General features: G+C 37.6%; 1 protein-coding gene across 2 annotated transcripts in view; it reads right to left on the minus strand.

The window, feature by feature from the left end:
* The window catches only part of LOC121325529 (genetic suppressor element 1-like), a 253989-nt gene that overhangs the window by 149369 nt on the left and 89236 nt on the right, over positions 1-15384 (minus strand). Inside the window, exon 2 of one of the 2 annotated variants that reach the window (XM_041268138.1) lies at positions 10253-10427. In XM_041268138.1, coding sequence (XP_041124072.1) covers positions 10253-10427 — 175 coding nt within the window. Of the gene's footprint in view, positions 1-940; positions 1307-10252; positions 10428-15384 lie in introns of those variants that run through there. The other variant, XM_041268139.1, reaches the window with a different exon arrangement.

The following is a 15384-nucleotide window of genomic DNA, read 5'->3' on the forward strand; positions in this document are numbered from 1 at the left end:
GCAGTTTACTTATTTATAGCTGTTGCATCTGGTTTTCTCTTGTAAACAACCAGAATGAAAACATTGTGCTATCATTATGAGGTGCTACATCACTACATCATCTTTAATAAAAGGTTGCTTTCCAGCTACACTTAAACCTCGAACAAATCGTATTACATAGATATACGACATCTGCATATGCAGTACATGCTTGACATTCTGTTTACATTGTAGAAATCTGTCCAATCATATGCAGTACATACTTGACATCCTGTTTTGAAGAGTCCACCTTGGCATGGTTGTGCAGTACCTGGAATGCCATATCCAACAGGCCACTATACATCATTTAGATGTCGTACCAATTTATGTTTATCTACAGAATGAACTAATATTTGCTCATAAAGTTGAATGAAACCTGCTGAATAATGTTATGTTAACATATTGAATTACATACCACTTTGTCGTTTTCAATAAGAAAAACTGAGAAAAAACTAAAAAAAATCACATTTTAAAATCTAACATTAAATGCTGTAATACTTATACTGTTTTGTAGTTTCTTTGATTACGTGATGTTAAATAAAAGATTGAAATAATGTTCATATGATTGTTTGTTTTAAATTATGTCTCAGTCATAAAATTCTAGGTGATACAAAACTATTGACCATAGCTGTAGTGGGAAAAAAAGACTTCATATATATCGATATAAATAACCACTGCAACCTGCTTACTCAACATACTGTACACAAGCCTATAGCAACTCACAAATATAATACAAGCAACTACCACAGTATCAGTAGTTAATTACTTTATAATGAAATAGAACACTAATGATTGAAGTGTACAGTATTTACACATATCCTGCATGGCTTATCAGAACAGCAAGGCCATGCTTGTTATTCTGCAGATAGCCAGACAAAACACAGACCAAAAAAAAAAAGAAAAAGAAAAGAAAAACTCTTACCATGTTTAAACATTTTCCATCCCCTCTCTCTACTGGTATAATCCATTTCAGCAGCGTGGCAGAGCAAGGCAGCTTGTAGTGCTTTTTTTAAAAGTCCCAAGCTGTTTCAAAGAAACATATTCTTCCTCTGATCTCCAATAGCAATGCACAATAAAAAAAAGAAGCAAAATGACCATTCAGCTCTAATCTCTCTAGTCGATTAAACTGCCAGCTCCGAATTCCTCCACTCAATGCTTCCTGATTCTGAACTGGATTGTGGTTCCACAAGATGCAGTTCCAGCATTCAAGCTACTCCAAATGTGACTCACTCAGCCCTCCTTCATTAATTCATTTAAGTCCAATGATGAAAATGTCCTTCCCGGGAGAGCAACAGAGCCACGCTGATTATAAAAAATGAATGCTTTTTAAATTGCTTATTATCAGATAACAATATGTGACTCCTGCACTGTATGTTCCCCACTTTCCATCAACTGACAAGACAAGTTGTCACAGCCCCATATCAGCACAGTACGCGTCTTTCTAACCTTATCTATAACCTAGTTTCACTTTCCCTTCCTCAGAAGTGACAGCTGTTTATAGCAGCGAAAATTATTTAATCCCAGTACAGCTTTGTGCATCGTACTGCGGGATCCGCAAGTGAATGAGTAAACGGGTAAAGTTAGTGAGAGCTGATACTGTAGTTTTTACTGTAGCTGGTTATGAGCAAGAAAAGCTAGTCCATTTGTATATTTGGTATTATCTTGAGATACACTGGGATGAAACTTGATATGGACATTCCCTAACACAAAAATAAATCTGGACTCCATTTATTCTGTTTTTTTTTAAAGGAACCAACACTTGATTAGATACTGATTTTGTTGAAACTATGCAAGGGCATGTGCTATAAGATTGTATTCTACATTCTTTGGATGTAGGTATTATTTCTTTGAAAGAATACGTACTGCATGTTACTAACATGGGACTAGCTACTATAATACACATATGTGGTGTTTTTATAAAGCAGCAATAAAATATGTGTCTCAATTGACAAATATCGCTAGTCCCCCCCACTTTGTGTAAGTGTGGCTAACTGATTAGTCCAAAAGGCGAACCACTTGGTGACTATGTCACCTTAAAAACGTTTAGTAATCAATTATGCACACTGAACTGTCATCGCTTCTTTTTTCTTGGTTTCACACAAAAGTGAATCCTGTGTTGTGTGCAGTGTTTTCGAATCATTCAAATATTTACAGCAATATGTCTGGAACACAAACCTTGTCTGCAAAAAGTTCCAGGCTATTTCTTGTATTCTTTTTAACACACAGTTCAGGGAATTATTGCTAAAAAGAGTAGTGAAACAACTACCACAAAACCGCATGTGGTTGAAGATAGCGGGAGGGTTCCTACATGTCTGCAGGAGGAAGAAAACCCACCACTGAAGCAATGTTGAGTTCCCAGAACTCTCAGGAGCAAAAGTGAATGTTGATAATGCCTTTACATGTCACACTATTTTTACCCCCATAAATAATGCTTTGAAACAATGACATGAAAAGAAGCGTTTGCCTCCACTTCTTTATTCTGACACACTAACAAATTAATTGAAAAAAGTGTGACATACAGATCGATGGATGAACGGACAGACAAACAATATATATACCCAGAATCTGACACCCTCAATAAATGATGCACGATAACTTTAATACCAAGTTTCTTGACACACACACACACACGCACGCACGCACACACACACACACACACACACACACACACACACACACACACACATATAAGTGTGACATACACATACACATCGACAGTATCCCCTTCCCAGGGGGTAATAAATCCAACGACAAACATTTCAACTTTTTCAATCCAGACATCTATGGGGAACTGCATATTTAAAAGATGAAGGAAAGCCATCTGCGCAGTTCTGCTATTGCCTTGGCGTTGTCATTATGGTAACTGCATTGCCATTGAAGATCATTTGGAGCCTGTTTTTGCACAGACCTTTATAATATATCACTGCATAACTTCCAAGACTTGTGACAAGGAGAAAAGAAAGATAAAGGATGGATCGCTACAGTATGGCGCCTATATCCCAGCTCTGTCTGCATGGATTACACTATGTAACACAATTTTTGTTCCTGGGTAGTAAGTGTTATTTCCTAATTGCTTATGCCTCAAAAGTATAGAAAACAAACTTTGCTTTTGTGACCAGGACAGTGAGATTTTGAAATTTACCTATTTCCAATGAGAAAACAGTCTTTTGTTCACATAAAGTCAGAAAAAAACAACATATGAATCCAAATTAACATGTATTTATACTAAAGTAATACAAAAATGACTACAAAAGATTTAGAAGTGAGTAGTTTTTCGGGATTTACGATTATACTGTAAATCACTTTCACGAATCAGCCCCCAAGTGTAGTCTCCCATTATGTTCTCGTTATACTGTCCTTGGTAGCGACGTTCAAAGTTCAGTATATCCTGGTGGAAGCGCTCGCCTTGCTCCTCCGAGTAAGCTCCCATGTTCTCCTTGAATTTATCAAGATGAGCATCAAGGATATGGACTTTGAGGGACATCCTACAGCCCATTGTGCTGTAGTTCTTCACCAGAGTCTCAACCAGCTCCACATAGTTTTCGGCCTTGTGATTGCCCAGGAAGCCCCGAACCACTGCGACAAAGCTGTTCTAAGCCGCTTTCTCCTTACTAGTGAGCTTCTTGGGGAATTCATTGCACTCCAGGATCTTCTTTATCTGTGGTCTGATGAAGACACCGGCTTTGACCTTTGCCTCAGACAGCTTAGGGAAGAAGTCTTGAAGGTACTTGAAGGCTGCCGACTCCTTATCTAGAGCTCTGACAAATTGTTTCATAAGGCCCAATTTGATGTGCAGTGGTGGCATCAGCACCTTCTGGGGGTCCACCAGTGGCTCCCACTTGACGTTGTTCCTCCCCACAGAGAACTCGGTCCGCTGTGGCCAGTCTCTCCTGTGGTAGTGTGCATTGGTGTCCTTGCTGTCCCAAAGGCAAAGATAGCAGGGAAACTTGGTAAAACCGCCTTGGAGACCCATCAGGAATGCCACCATTGCAGCCTCTTGATGCCACCTCAGAAAAATGCAGATATGTATCCACTTAGGCAGCTGGAACTAAACTGAACTGGTGGGCTTAAGGCCCCTGTATTTATACTACTATTTATATTGCTGGAAAGTTCTAGAATTTACTCCAAGTTTACTCAGCACTGAATCTATCTGGAATGTTCTGGAAAATAGGTAAATTTCAAAATATCACTGTCCTGGTCACAAAAGCAAAGTTTGTGGGGAATAATAGCCATTTTCTATACTTTTGAGGCATAAGCAATTAGGAAATAACACTTACTACCCAGGAACCAAAAAAAAAAAAAAAAAAAAAATTGTTACACAGTGTTATCGGTATGTATGAATTATGATTTTTACCACTATACCTAGTTAGTACCAGTCAGTGTACAACACTGCAATATTTATTCAAAATCCATTTTGTCTGCTAGGATTTATCACAATTCAGTGGTAATATTTTTCACAATTTTCTGTTAAGGGAAACTCCTGAATTTCTTATGCCCCATAGTTCTCTAGATATATGTAACATTCTTTGACAACAAACATAGTTTTTAAAGTACATAAAGGCAGACAGACAAACAGGTACCCGGTTCTGATACTCTCAATAGCCTGTGCAGAAGAATGTCATTGGGTAACACTTAATAAAAAGATATACAATGCTTTAAACATATGACCCTTCCTAAAAATTTGCTCAGAGCCAAGGCTGTGCACCCTTACAGTAAGGAAGGACTGTTAACTTTTCCTTCAATTATTATGGATAAAAATGATTCGTCTATAATTTACAGCATAAGCAGTCCCAATTTAGAGCAGTCTGGAATGCAGAACAGCATTCTTTGCCGGTAACAATTATTAATGAGTCAGAGAAGAAATAAAAGTATACTGCAGTTATTAATTAATCATTGAAATATTAATTGAGGCATAACCTTCTGAGACACGACTCCACTTTCCGGTTGCTGTCTGTTGCATGAGAAGGATGTAGGTCACAGTGTTCAATTTCAGTTACAAGATTGGGATTCATGAAGTTACACTATAAAAACTCGCCAGTGCCACTTGTCCTCCACTTTTTGGAAGCACTAAATTACAAATGCATTTTAACAACAAGTTCTTGCAGCTTCTAAATTTTATACAAAAACATATTTTTCTGATGTCATAATTCCTTCCTAGTCCTCTACTTCATCAGAAGGAAAGCAGAGCTTTTCAACAGTTCAGTTTGCTTGAAATGGCCCTGCGGCAGGGCAGAAGCCCTGCTTAAATAATGCGTGTGGGAATGTAAGGTTGGCAGGGGTGGGGTTAAATCTGTCCCCCTGCCAGCAATCGCAGGTGTGGCCACATGTATATTAGAAAGGATTTTTATAAGAAAGCTTAATATAGGTGTTGTCCTCAGTGTTGACACACAAACACATGTTACAGGCTTTTCTGACTGGTTACATACATTCCTGATATGTTAGTTTAGGAAATTACATGAAAATTAACAACCCTAGCTTGCTGTCTCCCTCTTTATTACTTTATATAACTCTGAGTGAAATAGGCCTGCACAGCAACCGTAATGGTGCCTAACTGGTACTGAGCTATAGTGTCTTTTTGTTTGAAGGGAAATAACAAAACTCTTAAAAGAGGATCATCAAGCCATAACAGAGTCTGCAATTCCAGCTGGCTTCTTGGTAAAAAGCCCTCAAAAGGCTCTGTTACTACAACATAAAATAAGAACTGAAGAAAGCGTCTGTTTCAGTTTGCAGATAGCCCGAGAGGTGTATTGTGTTCATGCGCAGAGAATTGAAAAACATTTCTGAACAGCAGCGTCTTCAAGTAACACTTCATAAACAATGGCAGCATTTCAATTGTCAGTTACACAGAGTGGACTCTTACACAGTACACTGGCACAGGAGAAAGCAGAAAACTTGCGATACCGCAGTGAATACAAGATATCAGTTACAGTTTACTTAGCAAATAGATCATGTAAGCCTTGTAAACAAGTTACAGGGACACAATTAAAGAAGCAAGATGTGGCGGGGCTTTAGCTCCTGCGACAAGGCATAATTCCATGAGCTTAGGAGCCAATTCCACTGCAGCTGGCATGTCAACTTTTTCATTTTGAAAATGTCTTTTAAAAACATTGTTCAGTACTTGTTGGTTTATGGAACTCATTTTACACACGCTAGAATAAAACATTCATGTAATTTTATGAATAATAAATATTCAACACACTAATGAATTATAAATTAAGTACTACATTACCACAAATACAAAGGTGGCTTTGTTTTTTTCATAATTTAGAGTGCTATTTTAATGTATATATTAGAATTGATCATATTAAATCAAATATTAAAATATGTACTTGATTTTAACAAACACTTCAATTAAATGAGCGAACCCTTTTGTATGAGTGTTTATATAACTAATGTTGTCACAGTAGCCTCAAATCTTCAGTTTGGAATTGTATTCTGTATATGCCCTGAATAGGAATTAATGATAGGCTCACATTCTTATGAGTGATGTGTGTGTGGGTAAATATGTGTTGTAGAATTTTCTATTGTTGATTCAACTTATTTGCCATGCTACCTACTGTAACTCAAGTCTGATTGTGAGAAAGTTAGACAGGGAAGCATATTAGTGTGTGCAATTCTCCTATGGGCTTCAGTGCACAGAACAACATTTATTTCCTCCCTCACTTCCCCACAACCAGCCTCTTTTCACAAGCAATTTTTGCTGAAATAGTTAGTAAGCAGTAAGTAGAAACAACACTTTAATAGCAAACAAAATACACAGAGTATATGACTTTAGGAAGATGTATAGTAAATGCTATAAATTCTTGTTTCAATAACCCACATGACAAAAAACAGCTCATTTAAAAGGTGTGTTGTGATTTAAATGCCCTCCAAGACCCCAAATGGCTCTTCAGGCCACCTTCCGGGATATGATCTGGCTCAGGCTGACCTGCCTGCATTAAAAATCAAGCCAGATGAACAAAGGCCTGACGACCGCCACCTCTCCTTGCAGCTCAGGTTGCACAGTGGTGCTGATAAGCTCTGTATTTGCTTACAGTATGTAAGCAAATGAACCCATTTACAAATCCTACTAGTGACTTTGAGATATGCCTGGATTAGCTTCCTGGTATTTTCATAGTGTGTCAGTTACGGGTATTGGCACAATGTATGAGGTTAATTTAAGGCTCTTAACTTCCTATATCCTGTACTGTGTTGCGCAGTACATCTTGTATTTGTAAATTGTTCAATTCATTGTGCGATGTTTTTTTTTTTTTTAAATCAATGTTGTTAGTTAAACAATTTCATCCATGGTTGTGAAAGCACCTGCCAATTGAGCGCCTACTATCAGTCTCTGTCAAAGTCTGTTAGGTGTGTACTACATATGGCATGTATTAGAATTTTTTGGTCCTATGTCTGTACGTGCCTTGCTAAATGGCTACCATTTTTATTACTGTGATGCATATGTACACCAGTTTAGCTGACTCAATTTAGCAGTCCAAGACATAAATGCCATGCTCTCATTTTCACATACAATTAAACAGCCTTACTGGATTCAGTACAGTACCATACTGTAATAAAGATGGCTGGAGGTTTGTTTCAGTGCCACTGCAATGACATTTTTTTTTTTTTTTTTTGGTTGAAACAAAACAAAAACCTTGACTATGAATTTCTTCTACATTCTGAAATCTTTATGCATGCATAGTGTGTACTCATTCCGCATATAACAAGAGTCCCTGTAAACTTCACCTCGAATTGAACCCTGAATTCACATGTGTGTGTGTGTGTGTGTGTGTGTGTGTGTGTGTGTGTGTGTGTGTGTGTGTGTATATATATATATATATATATATATATATATATATATATATACACACACACACACACACACATACTGCTGCTATTGTAGGATACAGACACATCTTGTTCAAGAAGGCCCGTCTCCCTCACTTAAAAAGTTCTCAATAGCTGGGTTTACATGCACATGAAAATCGACTCTACAGTCATGGCTGTGTGACATTGTCACACGAATACATTGTAAAACAGCACAGCTTTAAGGGCAGAGTCAATTGTTTTCTCACGATAAAAACAGTTGTAAAAACTCATGTAAACCGGAGCAGGAATCATGCTTGTGGCTCACGAGATTTCAGCAGTCAAGATCCAGTTTAATTTCACTAATCCAGCAGATAGGCCATACAAAACACACACACACACACACACACACACACACACACACACACACACACACACACACACACACACACACAAAATGTACATTTATGGATTACTTTAGCACTAGAACCGCCACGGTTATACTCAAGCACATCATATCAAACATCTGCATAGCTGAAACGGTATATTTAAATGAACAATTAAACATAAGGGTTTATTTTCTAACTTATCACATATAAAGCACTACTTCAAAAAATGAAAAACTTTAATAAAAGAAACATTTCAAAATAAACTAGTGTGTAAACAGGTTTATGTACATACAAAACTGTAAAAACAAAAGTAGTTTTTAATCTAAAACAAAAGTAACATATGATTTATCTTGTGTGTGTATGTATCACTTGCAGCACAGAATCCAGCTTGAGCTGCAGCAGCCTGCATCTTTGCAGTTTTCTGATCAAAATGTTTCTGCTGAAGCGCTGTGGCTAGCTTCAAGATGAAATCTCTCCTACTGGTATTTTCCCCAATTTCCCCAGTGCATTGTATAAAACGAAGGAATTGATGGCTGCTAGTTCCAGCACAGATAACAACAGGCTTGTGTGTGTGTGTGTGTGTGTGTGTGTGTGTGTGTGTGTGTGTGTGTGTGTGTGTGTGTAGGTTATATTCAAAATAAAAACATGTACTGTAAAAGGCGGTTCTAGTGTTAATGAAATTTGACTTTTAGATGTTTCACAAACAAACACACACACACACACACACACACAGACACACACACACACACACACACACACACACACACACACACACACACACACACACACAAATATAAATTCTAAGTACTAAAACTTGTACTTAGTAGAAATTTGATTTTATATATTTGTGTGTGTGTGTGTGTGTGTGTGTGTGTGTGTTGGAAAGGGAACCAGACAAGCAAGTAGCTAATGCGCGCCGTAATTCAGAATGTGCGCGATAACACATGGACTCATTTCTCTTGTTAAATGTTTTTATCTTCATGGCAACCAGTGAAGCCTTCCTCACGATATTCAGAGTCATTATTTTCCTTTAATAAGCAGACATGGACATTTAAATATCCCCTCACCTAAATGACTGTGAATTGAGTAATCTCCTTTTTTTTCTCCTAAATTAGAACTACATAGCAACGCATTTCCTGAAAAGTAAGGCAAACACGTTGTGAGGAAAACTGTCATGACTTGTGCATGTAAACACCGCCAATACCAACTGTCATTGGAATACAATGCTGGTATTTCAAAACAAGTCTTCTGTCAACCTTGAAAACAGGCTGCATAACCACCAAGAAAAAATAAATAATTATAGCAGAATAATGTGTGGTTTTGGACAACTACGAACTGCTCTATGATGACATATCTAAAAAATGCATTTACATTATTTTATGAATGAATGGAAGAATACTATGTTATCTCAATTCAGATCTTAGCACTATTCCAGGAAATTTTACATATCATGCCATATATTATTTTTATGCAAATAATGTGTTAACTGTCCATAGGCACCTTTTTTAGGGTGCCCAACATTAAATGTTGTTAAACACCACAATACTTAAAATTATATAAATAAATGAAAAATGTATCACTTTAGTAGTTGAAGCTTTTCGAGTATGTCAGTTTGTTCCAAATCATTCAACTCCCTTATAAAAGTTTATCATGGTAAATTTGCACAATAATTATAATGTTCATCTTATGATTTTAACAGGCTATGCATATACAGGACATTAACACATTTTTAGTGCTTTCCCAAGCTTGCCAGTATACAGTATATACCGTACCTGAGGGAAAATCAAGCCAGGAGGTTGAAGCTACCTACAACTTCAATGAGCCCCAATAGAAAACATTAGCTGAAGTAAAAGTTATCATCAAACTCAAAAATGACCTGCCTTGTCCTTGGGCTTTGCAACTCCCAAGTGGTAAACTCTCACAACATATTCAAATAGCTTGCAAACTTCTGCATAGATATGCCAACTGTGAGAAAACAACACTGAAATTCATTCTGAATGCAAACCCATCCGTCCAGAGTAAGAAAAAGTTTGAAACTGACAGACCCTGTTGACACTTACTTGTACGCTGGTGATCGGCGGTCTCTGCATCCAAAGTGATGGGAGGGGGAGCATCCACGTTGACCCCTGACCTCCCAGGCCTCGTGCCTTCACTGGGCTCTCCCACTGGGTTGAACACACCCGCCTCAGGGAGCTTCCTGTTCACCGACGCCACCTCGAGGGCAGAGAAGGAAGGCTGCAATGGCAAAGGGCAAAATTAATAAATACAGTCTTTTTTTAATTTGTGTTGTTTTACTCGTCCATAGACCCCATCATACCTCACAACTGAAACCTGTAGTACACAGCTGCATGCAATATAGTTCCTTTGGTTCTAACTAGAAGGCAGCCTCTCGCCTCTGCCATTTACAGATAAGGATTCATTAAATGTGATCACAGGGGTTTGCCTTTTGGTTTGGGGGAATGTCCTCTTAGGTCTTTAAATTTGATTGGAAAGCACCATACAACAGGAAAATAATAAGGGATATAAAGTACTGCTGTATTTTTTGATTGAATACCTCTTTTCAGAACCAATTAACAATGAGAAGAATAAGGGTTAAAATCTGAACTTGTATAGTGAGTTAGGAGATGTGAACTACCAGTGAAGTATTTGTTGTTGTTTTTCTCACAGCAGAGGCTGGGCAAGTTTATTATTTCGGCAGCTTTTCTTGTGCTTATCTTGGCAACCTTTTTATACAAATTCAAGCTCTATCTAAAAAAGCCTGGGGGATCTGGCAGATAATTTTCAGTTCACTTGAAACAGACTGGGTTGGAAGCAGTCATGTTGCTTTTTGTAACGAGATAAGAGAAGAGCGCTTCGCAGGAATGAGAGGCAGACAAAAGGAGGCAATTTGTTGGATTTATAAAGAGGGAAGCTCCATAAGCAGCCAGGCTTTCAAAGGTTCCGCCCTCCGTTGCCACAGTGACCGCTGAACTCTCATTCTGAGCTGTCTGAATATTCTTTCAAATTCAGATAAATACTCATATATACTTTTTAATTAACTGAACAAAGGTGTACTGAAGAATACTTTTTTCCAACCCTGTACTTCACCAAATCACATTTAAAGACAAAAGGAAAGAAATAAAGTGTGACAAGAAGACACATCTTTGCCAGTGTCTTTTGTGTAACACATTTGGTCCAACTGTATTATAATTAGTGTTCTGCATTTTAGGATTTTATTTAAAAAAAAAAAATTTCAGGAATTTTTTGGAGTTTATTTTACATATATTAAAGTAGGGATAAAATTGGTAATAAATAGTTTTTAGTTGAATCATCTGTAAAAATCAAAGGAGGGGAATCTCAGTATATATACTTCCCATGTGGAATATGATGCGTAGCAGTTCTGGTTTCTGATTAAGTTTAATGTCCTTGTTAAAGCAGAATCTGTGCATGCCGAAGCCACATCCCATGTTAGCTGGTACTTTGCAAACGTTTGGCAAATCGCTGTGCTGATGGAAACAGGATTTACAAAAGATATGAACATGATATCAGCCCAAAACAAGGCAGGTTTATTAGGCTTGAAATCATAAAAAGAAAGAAAATTGACAGAACTGGACAGTGCAAGCTGTCGTGAGATGCGTCAAAAAAGTATTTCAATTTAGTTTTTGATCAAGCAAGTAGTTACTAAGCCCAGCAATTGCCAAAACAATCAGACTTTGATTGGCCAACATAATCAGGTGATAATGTGTTTGTGAAGTGATAGAGAACCACTTTTGAATGTTATTTGATCCTCTGATGTCTAAACGTCAGCTGTATCCTAGGATACAGTGTAGGGCTGCTTACTAAAATGTCGGAGTCCAAATAAAACAGCATTTTAACTCAAAATGTTATGTATTTCCTAGAAAATAGTACCTGGAAAATATTGAACAATAGACAAAGCTTGGGTATAAATCAGTAAAAACCAACGTGCAGTTAACAAAAAAAAAAAAAAAAATCCTGTAATTTTTCAGTAAAATTCGGAATAAACCGGAAAAGTGGAACACTAATTATAATGCTCTTTGGAATAAACTCAAAACACACTTTTCAAACTGTCAGGTATGCTTCCTCAGTTGAAGTACAGAAGGTAAAACAAACCTTTGATGCTTTTGTATCCTTGACAACAGAGTTTTTTTGGCTATTGCTTGTTACACAACAGTAATTTGTGCAGTATTGGACAGGTACGCACATTCCAACCAAGCCTCCCATATAGACAAAAGTGTGTGCCACATAGTGCAGGTGTTTCCATTGTTTTGTCCAACCCCTATACCTGTCCTACTTAACTAGGTCCACATTTTCCTGGCTGTCAGAAGACTCTCGCTTACCAGCTGACAGTCAGGACAGATTTCTCTGGCCCTGCCCACCTGGGTGCTGGAATAAATCATTTACAGACCAGCTCTGTAACATACTCGTCATCTGTCTCAGCCGTTGGCATTTGTCACCATTTCCTGTGATGAAGCACAACACTGTGTCTCTCGGGGCTGTGTGGTCGGTGGCTGTGGAGGCCACACCTGCTGTCAAGCACAGCGAGTCAGGCAGGCTCCGAACTTTGTTTACAAATGAATGTCACCCGAGCTGTGAGGGGGTGGCCTAGCTCAAAGCATCACTCTCCGAGAATTTGCTGCCCCAAGATTGTTTGTTTTCGTAGCAATACAATTTTTGTTCTAAGCAGCATAACTAACAGAGAATTCAGTTCTTTTTGTTTGATATTCCTTACAGAATCAGTCAACACATTTTCAATTTAAAGCACATGTAAGCAGAATTAAGCGTTACTGTACACATTTCAATAATGGCAACATCAGAACATTTTTGCAGTTGTATACTGTAAAATATATAATTTACAACAGGCCAGTGAACCTTCATAAAGAAAACACAAAATCAACCTTCTTCTATACTTTAGCCCTAATTTAGAAACCCAATTATATAAGTAATAATTCCTATATATTATTGATACAAGTAACTGACATGAAACAATTTCAGTTTGTAGACTACTATTGTTTTTATTCCCTTCACCAAAAAAACCACCCTTTTTAAAAACAACTTCCCCACCATTGTCCCTAAACCTCTCTCTCACACAATTCATGTGCAGCTTACCGAAGCCATGAGATCACAATAGGACTTGACGTCAGGTGTGCCCTGTGATCAGACATGGCTTGCTGTGCTCAAGTGGACTGCACACTATTTAAGTTATACAATATAAACTGACAGGGCTGCTATTCCACCCTTACCTGAATGGAAGATACAGTATGCTGGAAGTATACCTGTACAGTAATGTGTATTTTATGTTTGCATACTATTAAAATTGTATTCCGTATGAGAATAAAAATGTGACTATTCGCTACATACAGAGATTATGTGAATGAGAACACTTCCAAACAAACGTAAAGTATATTTTTGGTTTGTTTGGATTATTATTGCTTTAATTCACAAGTCTCTGAAAAAGACAAATTACTGTGTGTAAAAATAAGTACAAAATCGCATTAAAATCTCTTCCAAATGCTTTAATGTCCTTGACCTCAAGCAAATAAAGATGTATTTAGTTTCATTTTTAAATTAACATCACACAACTTCAACACTTGAGCAAACCGCCCAAAGCAAAACAGTGTATCACATCATCACATATACAGTAGTACACCAACGCCATCTGCTGGACACTAAACACATTACAGTAACATTTATTAATTAGTGCCTTGACTGAATCATTGAAAGGAACTGCCAGTAGCAGCAAACGATTAACACACACAAGTCAGATAGTTCTCATTACCCACTATGTAAAATTAATGTAGGTATTTTAGCACAACTGAAAGATATCCTAAATATGTGTCTTCAATATCATTATCTGTTGTTATTTCTGCATAAAAAATTGCCAGGCTTAACTAAAATAATTTTTCAACTACTGCTTTTGCTGCTGAAAAGTCTCCTAAAGCTTTTAGGAATGACCACTCTAAGTAATAAAATTAAGCACACACGGCACTAAAGAATTACACAAAACACATCATAGGACATAAACAAGCATGACACTAAATATAACAATAATAATAAATATAATATAACAGCATTCCATTAAAATTACTATACCACTGGTCTGTCAAAAAATCACACCCTTTTCCCCAAATAAGAAATAATTGATTTTAATACGCCATCTGTGCAGAGAAAAGCCCATTAGAAATTATCTGTCCAGTCCAATCAAGAATCAAGGGCCCACTCTCACAGAAGAAAAAATGCTCTTGATGCAGAGACCATGTCCTCAAAGAATCACAGTGAATTAGGAGCAAAGTGAGGATTTTTACACTGATATGATTAACAAGACCCTGATGCAGCGCTGAGGGACACACATGGATGCTGCCACTGCAGACACCACCTTGATGTGCAGTGGCTTGGATGAAAACAATGGGACAGAGGGAGAGACACTTTGAAGCAGGAGGGAATCTTGTCATGCACAGTTAAGGGTCTGTGATCAGGCGATATGCAGAGATGGACTAATTATCGGAGCTGAAGCGGTGCCCTTGAACAAAGCTCAACGCCTCTGGTCCTCACCATCCTAATTAAAGCACCCTTTATTAGCAGCATTCGATTATTGTCTGCGGAAGAGAGAGTTCTCTAATGATTGCGTTGGAGATGAACACTAATAGAGTAAGAGAAGGCAATATGAATGCAAGCCTTTTAGTGATAGGCTTTTTTGCAGTTTTAAATAGGGCTTTACTATTTGGATATGGCATACTGGTGTTTCAGCTGCAGATGGTAAGGCTTTATTGGGAAAAACACTATGAAGCAGATCCTGTATCCTCATCCCTTAAAAAGTATATCACGGTACATTTGCACATGCTTTCCCAGGGTGTTTTACCCAGTTAACCATAGATTGTACTACATTTAATCAGTGATTTACCATGCTATTTTTTTGCTATACTTGACAAATAACTGATGTTTCACAAAGGAACAGTCTCTATGGAGAACAGTCTCTGGAGTAGATTTCCATTTCAAATATTAATAGAAGCAGAGAATCATTGAAAAAAAAAGATACATTTGTTTCCAATGGAATTTAAACAGACATGTCACCTAAAACCGGTGCTCTGCTAGTTGCCTGTGGAAGCCCTACTACACCATATTGAACGCATTATTGCAGGTGTCTTTTATTATTTTGCCCAACCCCCTGTCAATAAGCAACAGCTTAACAGACAAT

The sequence above is a fragment of the Polyodon spathula genome, chromosome 13 (assembly GCF_017654505.1).
Source record: "Polyodon spathula isolate WHYD16114869_AA chromosome 13, ASM1765450v1, whole genome shotgun sequence".
Classification (NCBI taxonomy): Eukaryota; Metazoa; Chordata; class Actinopteri; order Acipenseriformes; family Polyodontidae; genus Polyodon; species Polyodon spathula.